At 37.8% G+C, this 11,510-nt stretch overlaps 1 protein-coding gene across 2 annotated transcripts; it reads left to right on the forward strand.

The window, feature by feature from the left end:
* The first annotated feature begins 5,295 nt into the window (after positions 1-5,295).
* LOC122820614 (protein translocase subunit SecA-like) lies at positions 5,296-10,140 on the forward strand. 2 transcript variants are annotated; one of them, XM_044098178.1, is made up of 2 exons: positions 5,296-5,382; positions 5,971-10,140. In XM_044098178.1, exon 2 carries the CDS (start codon positions 5,989-5,991, stop codon positions 9,544-9,546), a length of 3,558 nt encoding a protein of 1,185 aa, XP_043954113.1. In that variant the 5' UTR covers positions 5,296-5,382; positions 5,971-5,988; the 3' UTR covers positions 9,547-10,140. The 2 variants fall into 2 exon arrangements, with proteins under 2 accessions (XP_043954113.1, XP_043954112.1); XM_044098177.1 differs by having other exon boundaries at positions 5,975-10,140.
* The last annotated feature ends 1,370 nt before the right edge of the window (positions 10,141-11,510 follow it).

An 11,510-nucleotide genomic window follows, 5' to 3' on the forward strand; every position in this document is an offset into this window, starting at 1 on the left:
GGTGGATGTACGAAGCAATTAAACTTCCGGTTGCTAGATTTTTCAAAATAAGATTCTTCTCGAATTTCCTCTGCCTAAAAATGCTGTTTCGTTTCAACAGGAAGGAGCTAGGAGTTAGCTCTATATTTGCTAACTGTAAACTATGTTTGTTTTGCTGAAAAGCACGACGGAATAAAACGTGAACTTTTACCGCAAATCACAATTTATTACATTCATAAATTATGAAGCAAGAGGCGTTGTTGAGAAGATATTTGGCTTACACAAATTAGCTTTGATAATGAACTGTCAAGGTTCAATGGGAAGTCCCAAATATTTTGTGGTTGAATTTGACTCCAAACATTGTGTATGGTTTCTGATAACTGAAACACATTAAAATAGTAATAGATACTTTTTTGGTGCCTTTTGTGGATGGAGCCAGTTTATGTGCCCTATCCACAGAAGAAAAAAAATTAATATAAAATTTATATAAATACAGTGTCTACAAAACACTGCACTTATAATAATAATAATAATAATAATAATAATAATAATAATAATAATAATAATAATAATAATAATAATAATAATAATGATAATTCTATATTTGATTTTATATCTGTTGTAAAAACAGGAGGGACCTTGTTTTTTACGACAGGATTTTTGCATTTATGATTTTGCAAAAAATCATGAATGCAAAAGTATCTGTTAAGGTACAAATAAGTTAGAGGCAGCACTTTCACTTGCAAGTAAGGCCACAAATCTGTTTATGAAGCCACATGCACTAAATGAAAAGTATTTAGTGAAATTAAATATATTAATTTTTATGTTAAGACCCAAATAAATGATTTTTTTTTCCTACACCACAACATTTGCATCACTACAGGTAAAAAAAATAAATGCATCCGAAAGTATTCGCATGGATAGTACATTATTTTGAAATACAGATCCGGGTTGTTTCCGGTTTCAATGTTACAGCAGGCTGACGGCAGTCCGCTGCGGGTTACTTTTCATCCGAATTGCAGTCGCGTCGAAGCGGACAGACCGGTCGTCCTCTCCCCGCCGAACCGGATGGAGAGGTCCCGTTGTGTCATCGTTGACTGACGATGTCATTGCTTGAATTGTTTTAGTTCTCACGGTTCCTCCCAAAGTTCTAGAAGCTTATGAAATTGCGCTTAATCACAATGATGCAGGAGAAACATTTTTGTTTTCCTTCCGGTCATCTTTGAGCCACTGAAACTCTTACGACGGGGAACATCTAGCAGAAGATGTGGGTTATGGTGAAATGTATCTAAAACTTTTTGCCAGACATATTCTGTTTGTAGTGGTTCACTAACTTTTTTTTTTTTTTTTTTTTACAACCACCGTCTCAGTAAGTGTCACGTTTTCCAAACACCACCTTGACGGTTTTTTTAACTAAACAATGACACAACAGGAACGATCGGAAACAACATTCCAGCAAGGTTCACAGGAGTGTAAAACAAACAAAAATTCACCAACTTTGACCTGAATATCCAGAATGTCTTCCTTTGCCGTAGAAAACTTTGTAATATCCATAGTAAAAAGAACATATTTATTTTTGATGTTACACCATATGAGAATACATAGTTTGTCTGCTTGTTCAATGAAAATCAATAACATAGTCTGACCTTTATTGCAATAGAAAACATTTTATGCAATATACAGACTTCACATCTAGTTGTCCTGTTTTTAAGATGCCATCATCTATTTGATGTCATATAGATAAACGTTATGATGGTTTCCTCTTGTTTGATTTTTATTAATAATTTTGTCATAAAGACACACAGTGGCTTTAATTGTTGAATAAAAAAAACGTGGTGTTTTAAAATTATGGGAGTTGTTGAAATTTTTTCAACTTCTTTTTTTCCCCAGCAGTTCCTACTTACAGCAAAGATTAATTTGTTTGAACAAAAGCATCGTTTCAGCCATTGGTGTTAATCACCACAGTCATTAATTTTTCCTGATGACAATTAAGACAAATATTGGCTGGAAGTACCGCTAATAGCAGCCCAAGTGCCTCATTTGGTACTTGGACCAACAAACCGCTGAATCACGACTCTTGTTCCAGGACAAACTAATTGACATTTCCAATTGTGCAAAACAGAGATACTGATAATGTCCACATGGTGGCACTGTGTTCATTTTCATTGCTTTACTGCTGCAGATGGAGACGTTTTATGTAACCTTCACCGGTTTTGTTTCTTCACAAGGTCAAAGAATTGAGTCAGTATTTGCTGATGCTTTGGGCCGAGTCTGATTGTTCACAATGACATAGAGGTGATTATGTATTCGGCAATCCTAATTTTGAAATAAGGGGGCTCTAAGAAAAGCAGCAAACAATTTTAGCTGTTTTGGCTTATCAAGTAGGCAAACCGTGAAGAAAGCAGAACTAAACCCCATGTTAAAACCACTTATTCCTGTCTGGGGAAAAACTAATTTCCCAGGATATGCTGAGATGTTTGCCGAGCTTGATCTGGTGATTTTATGTCATGTGAAGAAAAAAAAAAAAAAAAAACAGAAGAAGAACAACATAAATTCCAGGAAGTCTACGTTCGGAGTCGCACAGGCATAGCATGGTGCTTCAGTTGTCAAGTCATTGTTGTTTCACATATTTGATGAGTCATCTATCCTGATTACCACCAATGAAAGACTGGATCCTGGCTACAGGCTGACGCAGTGCCCTGCTGATCGTGGTGGTTCTGGTTTCAAACATTATCTTGTTTAAAAATGTATGAAATCATCCTCAAAATGCTCGACATCATTAACAACTTATTGCATTTTGTGCTTAAAGTGTTCAAAAGTTATAAATTACTTAAAATTTAAAAGGAACTAAAAAAGAGGTAATTTTCACAAGACAGAAATATGGGTGAGAGTTAGCACTGATGTGTTTATGTAAATTGAGGCTAACGCTCATGAGTGTGTGGATATGGATGTATATATTTAGACATATGTAAATCCAGATAAAATGGAAAATAAATTAACCTGTTTATTTTTATTTTTGATTGGATTTATTAATGAGGGTCCACCTGAAAATATTGTGAGTTTATGGGGTAGGAGTTCATAAGTTTCTTACTTTCAAGCATGTTAAGCTTATTGTGGTACAAAAATATGTCTTTTGCATTCATTGTTCTTGTGCGTTATTTTCTACTACTATCATGTTCGAAATAAAGTTTCATTTCATTTCATTCACTTTAAACAATTAAGAACATAATTTGACCTTTGCTTACACAAGCTAGGTTTAAAGTTAGCGCTCTGAAGATTCACTGATCAGGCATAATGAAGGATGGTGTTCAGGCAGGTAGCACCTGGTGACCCAAAGCCAACTTTGGCTAAATCATCATACGACTTTCTGCTTCCATCTGTTTACCTTCTTCACGTCTTGCTGTGAAACGTTTTCTTGTGGTAAGAAACACAGATTCACCTGGGCATCCAGATGGTGTTGAGGAAAATCTAAATTTCCACACCATGTCACCCTATTGCATCGCGCCACGGCCCGGTTCTGATGTTCACCTGCCCATTGTTGGTCTTTTAGGTGGTGGTTGACATTGACTGGTCTGAAAACTGTGCGGACTCAAAAGTAAGAAACTATAAAAACCATAAACAGCATTTAACTTAACACCTTTCTGTCGGAACCAACATGTAATTTTAGGGAGTTTTGGATCTGAGCACACAGACATCAGCCGTCCTTCACCATGTGCATCAGTGACCCAGCTGCCAATTCCTTCCATCGGACGACTTTCGCAGAAGAGAAAGAGAACTATATACTCTTTGTGCGCTTTGGCAAAATCCAAAGTGAAATAAACATTAGGTGAAATTGAACATTTAGATTTTAGTTCCACTTCCCTCAGTGATTGTTACATTTGGTCACTCATGTGACCGGGGTATTTTTGATCCGTTTCTTTCGTCAACCAGCCTCTGCTGTGGCCGTTCCCGTTCCTGTCAGGCTGGTGGTCAGTTGTCAAAGACAAAACTGTATTTCCAGCTTGCGGTTCGTCTAATTTGATGCCATTTTGGGTCATTTTAGGATTGTAGATGCTCTGATTGCATTGGAGGGAAGCCTGTAGTTTTAGCTCAATGGTAAACAAAAAGTCTCAACAACAGTGAAACAGAATAAATCAAGCACTATTTCATTTTAGTTATCTCCAAAATAACAAGCTTGCTAGCACATGTCGAAGACACTTGCCAAGCAAAACACACTGGGGTTTTTCTGTATGTGACTGGAGAACCAGTCTGAGCAAGCAAAACTGAAAGCAAACTTTAGGGTTAAGTGAGGCCAATATTCAGCTCAGCTGGAGTTATGAATATGTGTAGCCTGACTTCAACCAACAAAAGAAAAGTCATCCAAGGTTACACTCTTTCCTCACTTCTTTAACTGTCTCTCCAAACACTCGGCTTCAAATATACACGTTCAAGGTATTTTAATTGTTTACATTTTGACTCATTTTATTCGCAACGTTTATAAAATAAAAATAAAAACATTTGGATTATAAAAAAACTTTTATTAAAGTTGAGCTGACTTGAATTTGTCCAAACTAAATTCTGCTGCACTGGGAGTGAAAATCTTAGATGAAATAAAAGTGACTGGTCAACATTTTAAAAACTACTTAAAAGATTTTTGCTTGTGTACAAGTAAAAATAGGACCACAATAAACAATTTCATTACTTTTTCCACATGGTGTGACATTAAACCTGTATAATTCAGCTGTTAAAGAAAAGTTTATGTGTTTATGGCAGCACATAAACTTTCATGGACTCAAAGTTTATGTGTTGCCATCTGACACTAAACGGTTTGCATCCATTTGCTGTTACTTCGTTGCGTATGATGGTGAGGTAACCTCTCTGTTGGCGTGTGATCGACTCATTCGGACCTCCAACGTTCTGACAGAAACTTAGAAACTGTGCTGGAAGTTACGTTTACCACCATTACAAAATGATTGTTGACCATTTGAAGCCAGCAGGTTCTAAAAATGAAAGTCGGACCTCCGGTTCTTGAACTGGGAAATCACAATAACGTGCAGTAGTCTAATTGCAAAGCCACCCCTTGATGTATAAATGTGTAAGTATACATTTTTATGAAATTCTCTACAGTGCTGTGGAAAACAGCACGCAGGTACCAACCATCACCAGCGTATATCACAACGACTGATCACAGAATTTGTGCCGTCTGCATGTACAATAAGTCACTCTGTTTAGAGTAAGTCAATCTAAAACCTGGAAATACCCTGTAGGCGGTGCAGGATCTACAAAGCAAAAATGAAACCAACACAAAAGTTTTAAAAGGGTAAGAATGATGTCTCGCAGCAGGAGGGAGCTTACTTCCACGTCGGCAATTCAGTTGGAAATAAACATACGACTCTGACCGGGATTTAAGAGGACGGTAATCAGGTGAGTCAGAATGTTAATAAGGTCTTAATTCTATCAGTTTCTGAGTGTCAGTAAATGGAAGAGAAAAATTATGTTTCTGCTTTAATTATAATTGTCCAAACTTCAAGTCATCGTCACTGAAGTAGAAATAGTGTCTCAGTTACAGCACAGAGCCGTAAAACATGTTTTTTGTGCAGCATGTGGAGATCAGTGCAGTTCTGTCATTACATGCAAAAGCTAAGTTAGATGAAGTAAACAGCCGGAAGCCCCCTGGGGGTGGTGCCAATGTAAAGACAGCAACGTCGAAGCAGCGACAAAGTTAAAAAGACAAATATGATCACAGGGTGAAACATCAGCTGCTTGATTTGTTGTTTTTGTACCAGGTGAGTCCACTGCTCTTAAAATTCATTTTGTAATCCAGCACTACTGACAATTGCTTTGTGAAAATATAATTCAGAGCTTTTACTGAGCTAAATATTATAATGTTTGGCATGGTGTTTCATTGCAGCTATAGAAAATTGTTAGACGTTGTCAAATGCTGTTAGAGAGTGTTTTATAGAAACATTTTTAACAGAGAAACATATAACTATTTACTCTCTTCTGTTTTAGCCAGACTTGAGCAAGGAAATGGATCCCAGAGTGATTCACCGAGTTGTAACTTCTTTCCTTGCTCCCCGTTTATTCACTCCAAATGAAAATGAAAAGAGTCTCGTCAAGCTGCTGCAAGGACTGGTCAGGAGTATTAAATGGAGACCTGAAGATGTCAGTGAACTGTTCAATGCCCTTCTGCAGAGATTTGAGTTGGTGAATAGTAATGACAGATCGCATCTCCTCACATGGTTGCTCCAAATGTTGCACTGCATTCAAGTTAATTACATCACACCCTCATGGAGATCCAGAACAGGAAGAAACCTTCTGGAGTTGGTCAGAGACACGGCAGTGACCAATGAAGCACTCAAGGCGTGTTTGGGAGACGATGAAGACAAAACCTTGGATGAGATTATTGAAGAAATCCGAAATGGAGACTTTAACCAAGTTAATAATGAGCTGTTGGCCGAGATCAGGGATATTGTCTCATCAGTTCAAGCTGCCCTTAGTTCCCGCAGTTCAGGATCAGAGCTGACTGGCCTGAGAAAAGTCTTGTTGACTCTTTGCCAGGCAGCAGAAAGAAGTCACTTCAGACCACGACTGACCCAGATGGTGAGCTGGTGTCTCATGGCTCCTTCCAAAACGGGGCGCCTCATTCAGGTCGGCACTGGAGAGGGGAAGTCCTGCATTGTGGCCATGTTTGCAGCCTATCGAGCTCTGAGAGGAGAGAAAGTTGACATCATGTCGAGTTCATCTGTTCTAGCAGAGAGAGACATGAGAGAATGGAAGAAATTCTATGAACTTTTAAAGATCAGCGTGGACTGCAACATCAACAAGCAAGACGAAGACTCAAAAAAATGTTATGAGAGCCAAATTGTTTATGGTACTGCAGAGCAGTTCACTAGAGACTGGCTGAAACACCATGTTCTTAGGATGGACATATTTGGCCAGAGGACATTCCAGTGTGCAATTGTGGATGAGGTGGATTCCTTGATGTTGGACAAAGGTAATGATGTTCTTTACTTAAGCAGTGACATGCCAGCTCTTCAGCATCTCAACCCTCTTCTGGCATTAATATGGGCCACTGCTAACCAGTACAGCAAATTAGGGTCAGGCCACATTGTTGGGCGAAAATACCCCTTTCATCAAGTTGTATTAAAACAGCTCAAGCAGGAAGGATTGGATGAGTTGACTGTTCTTCAAATAGCCGAGGAGACTGGTGTACTGGCCAATGGCGTAGTTACGGAAATACAGAGGAAACCAAATCTTTTGGATGAGAAAATTGCAACAACTGCAAATGTTCCAGCTGACAAGCTGGTTGAATTCTTTAGTGCAGTGGAGACCAGATTCCCATCATGTCAGTTTGTTCTACACAACCTCAACACAGATGGATCCGTACAAGAACTGAACAGGTCATCAAGAGGAAGTGGTCAGAGACGAGTGTCTCTGCTTTTGAATGGTGGCTTCTGTCAATACATGTATCCTGATACAGACAGTGTACTGAGAGCTACAGAAGAGGAAGTAAGGCGTTTTCTGCATTTCACACCACGTGAGCTGAACAAGTCTGAAGGCAGTTGCTACATCCCAGGTTTCCTTTCAAAACTAGTAGAATCTAAACTAAAGGTCTGGATTGAAAATGCCTTCCAAGCACAAAGCATGGAAAAAGATGATGAATATATCTTTGAAGGTGATATAATTGTACCTGAGGACTACAGCAGCACAGATGTGGTTGGAAACAGTTTGAAATGGTGTGATGGTCTACAGCAGTTCCTTGAGATGAAACATCAGACGAAGATAAGTGATATGACCATCATCTCCAACTATATGTCCAACGTTGGTTTGCTTCAAAAGTACAAAAGTCAGATTTATGGACTGTCTGGGACTCTTGGGCAACAAGCAGAGATTGAGACCATGAGGAAAACATTTCAGGGCATCAAGACTTGCCAAATCCCTTCATACAAGCGCAGGAAGCTGTTTGAGGTTCAGGGAGTTATCATGAAGGATGAAAGAAGATGGATTGAGAAAATCTGTGAAGTTGTATTTGATCAAATCAAGCCTACACCATACAGATCTCCAAGAGCTGTGCTAGTGACTTGTGAGTCCATCAAGCTAGCAAAGTTACTGTACCAAATTTTTAGCGGTAGATTCTCAAGCACAATGCTTTACATCAAAAACAACAAAGACAACAGTGTTGTCTTTAAAAAGAAGTTGGGTGCAGGTGATGTCATTATAGCAACAAACCTGGCTGCTCGTGGAACAGACCTTCAGGTTTCTGACTCTGTAAAGTCAGCGGGGGGTTTGTTCGTTGTGCAAACTTTTCTGCCTGATAATTCCCGTGTGGAGGCTCAGGGCATTGGACATACAGCTAGACAAGGATCACCTGGGTCTGCCCAGATGGTTGTCTGCTTCACTCATCTGTCAGAGCCTCTACAATTGCTAATTCTTACACGTAACCTTCTGTCCTTCATGGAAAATATTGCAGATGCGTCTGCAACTTTTATGCAGTTGTTTCTTATGCACTTGCGGCAATATCAGAGGAGCAACACCAGGGGAGAAAGTCAAGAAATGTCCTCGCTGCTGTATCGTATTTTGACTGAAAACACCAACTCTGATTTGATGATGATTAAAGAGATCAGAGATGCGTTAGTGGCTGAACAACTGTCTGGCTATGTGGAGTCTGATCTACCAAACATAAAGAAGAAAGAAGAGCTCTTCAATCAGTACCTGGACACACTGGATCTGCTCTACAAGAGCAACAACAACAAACCGGCTGAATCAGATGTTGCCGCACTCAATGAGTTTTGGGGAATGTGGCTCCTTACAAAATTTTCTGGGGAAGGTTCTGTTGTTAGATTGAAAAGTATCCTGAGTGCAGACCTGAGTGCAGCCTTACAAAAACTAAGGCAGAGAGAGTCTCCCTCATCCAATGTCCACTACTACACTGCCAAAGGTAGTGAGCTTGAAAAAATGGGAAGGCTTTCAGAGAGTATTGACATGTATACTAAAGTCATAAACCAGGACCCCTGTTGGGCAGCAGTTGCATTTTACAATCGTGCTTCTGCATCTTTAACCCAACACAACAGGACCCAAGACCCTGAATGTCTCCGTCAGGTTCTGGAAGATTTGCAAAAAGCTCTCATGTCTGTGAAGCTCCACACTGACCAGCTAGACGTCACTTACAGATACGTCACACAGCAAACCACAAACCCCGCTGGCAACTCGACAACAAGATTTGACAAACAGATCATGGCCAGACACACAGTTCTGGTGTCCTTCAAAACAAATATCTACGAAGCAATGCAGAAGATAGACAGGGCCAGGGATATGAGCAGGTCTGTTAGAGTGAAGAGGACTCCTGTCTACTTCCTGGTTTCTCTGGAGCATCTTCTTCCCATGCCAGTAATCTTGCTGGAGTCAGCCAGGGCGATTTATTCCAGAAACCCTCTGTTGAGGCACCAACTCGCCAATCACCCCTCCTTAGACATTTTCAATGAAGTCATGAGTCTTGAATCTATGGGCCTTACTCATGTCTATGTCTTAGAGATACCGTCTTCTTTGGCTACCTTCTTTTCAAAGATAACTCGAGCTTTTCACTGATTAGGTTGACTGAGAGTGAAGAAACTGAACACAGTATATTTGTGACAAGATATAATATCCACAGATTAGTTTAAATTATACACAAAAAAGGGTTAGTATTGTTGACAAGTAATTAAAAAAGGGGCCTAAGGAGATAGAAATACATTTTTTTCATGCATTTGTGTTGTTTACTTGAGCAGAGTCAATGACTTTTGGTAAGGGGTGAAAATATTCTGTCCATAATAACAATTGTCCAGGATTGAAAAAGATAGATTTTTTCTGACTACTTGTTTGGATTCTATGAAAACAGATGTAAACCTACTAACTTTGCATATTATAACTGTTTTTTGTTTTTTTTATGAATTGCTATAAAGCAGTTTACATGGTTACAAGGAATGCTTCTCTAACTATTGTTTTAGAAAAAAATGATAAATATTTATTCCACATCTCACTGTCTACAGATACACGGTTATGTTTTTAGTTCTACATTTCTGAAAAAAGTTTCCATTCTTATAGGTTTTTAGTCCAGTTTTGACATAAAACGTAACAATCACACTGACTTGATATTTTATGTTACCATGTGAAACTTTATTATATGTGACAAAGACACAAAGAGTCATGACAAAGTGTCTTGTATATATATATATATATATATATATATATATATATATATATATATATATATATATATATATATATATATATATTGAGCACTTGAGGCTTATAGTAATTTTTTTTTCAGATATTTTAAAGTGAAATGCCAAAGTTTTATTTTCAGCATTAATTGACTTTTTATTAAAATGCATAAACAGAAACTAATGGTTATGGCCTCTTTATTTGATACACCCATTTTGTATTTGTAATTATATATGTAATTATATATACGGTATATATACTGTATATACATTGTTAAACCTAACTGAATGAACTAAAATAATGTTTATATTAGTCAGATTTTCCATAATAATAATAATACTATTATTATTATTATTAGGTTCTTTTTGTGTGTTTTTTTAAGGACCAGCCAATCCTGTACCACTGTGAAATCTGAATGCCCTGCATGTCAAGCCCACTCTGTAACCCACAGATTCATGCAAACCCAACCTGGACCCCCAGTTAAACTGTCTTGTGCTGATAAAACTGTCTAATGTATGTAAATTATATCCTCTATATCTGCATCTCTGGACCTTCTTTCACTATTAATCATTGACCTACATATATTTAGTTGACTGTGGACCAAATAGCACTAGGCAGGTTTTTCATTTGTCCAGTAGATGGCAGTGTTTTCTTCACATATACAATAAAACACAGATTCAAATGTCAAATATTAGATAAGATTACAGGCAGAGTCTAAATTAAGGTAAGCGGAATGAGAGAAAACACTAAATCAATACAGTACTGTAAAGATTTTTACATGAATTAGAGAAAACTGTGAGGAAACCCACATTCATGCATGTTTAAAAAAATACTTTCAGCAGAGAAATAAAAAGTGGAGAAATAAATAGCATATCAAAACGAAATGTAAATTAAAAAATGGTTCTGCTTGGATTTTGTGTTTGGATTGTCTATAATTTATGCTGTGATGTTTAAATGTACTTTGTTAACATCTATTCTGTAAATATTACAGAACTAAAAAAGAAATACATTCACTTAAGTCCATGTCTGACAGAATATCCCATCACAGTAAAACAGAATGAATGAGGAATTTGTGTCAATAAATTCAGATGATGCAGACATTAGTTGTTGTTTTTTTTTGTTTGTTTATTTTTCTAGTCTGCTGGCCAGAAAGCTATATAAAACAACACAAGAAAATTAAAGAATAAAAAATATGATTAGGCCAATGATGAGTCATGATGACCTATTAATCTGAGGTCAAAAGTCATTGCTGAGCTCAAATAAAACAATTTCCATTGACGTTACCAACTGGTTCCACATGATTCCACTTCTTTGCATACCTGCAAAAATAACAAGCCTGCCAGAGCCTG

Source organism: Gambusia affinis, linkage group LG18 (genome assembly GCF_019740435.1).
Source record: "Gambusia affinis linkage group LG18, SWU_Gaff_1.0, whole genome shotgun sequence".
NCBI lineage: Eukaryota > Metazoa > Chordata > Actinopteri > Cyprinodontiformes > Poeciliidae > Gambusia > Gambusia affinis.

Bases quoted from the DNA above. Each gene is read 5' to 3' on its own strand.
- LOC122820614 (XM_044098178.1), top strand. From the start codon at position 5,989: ATGGATCCCAGAGTGATTCACCGAGTTGTAACTTCTTTCCTTGCTCCC.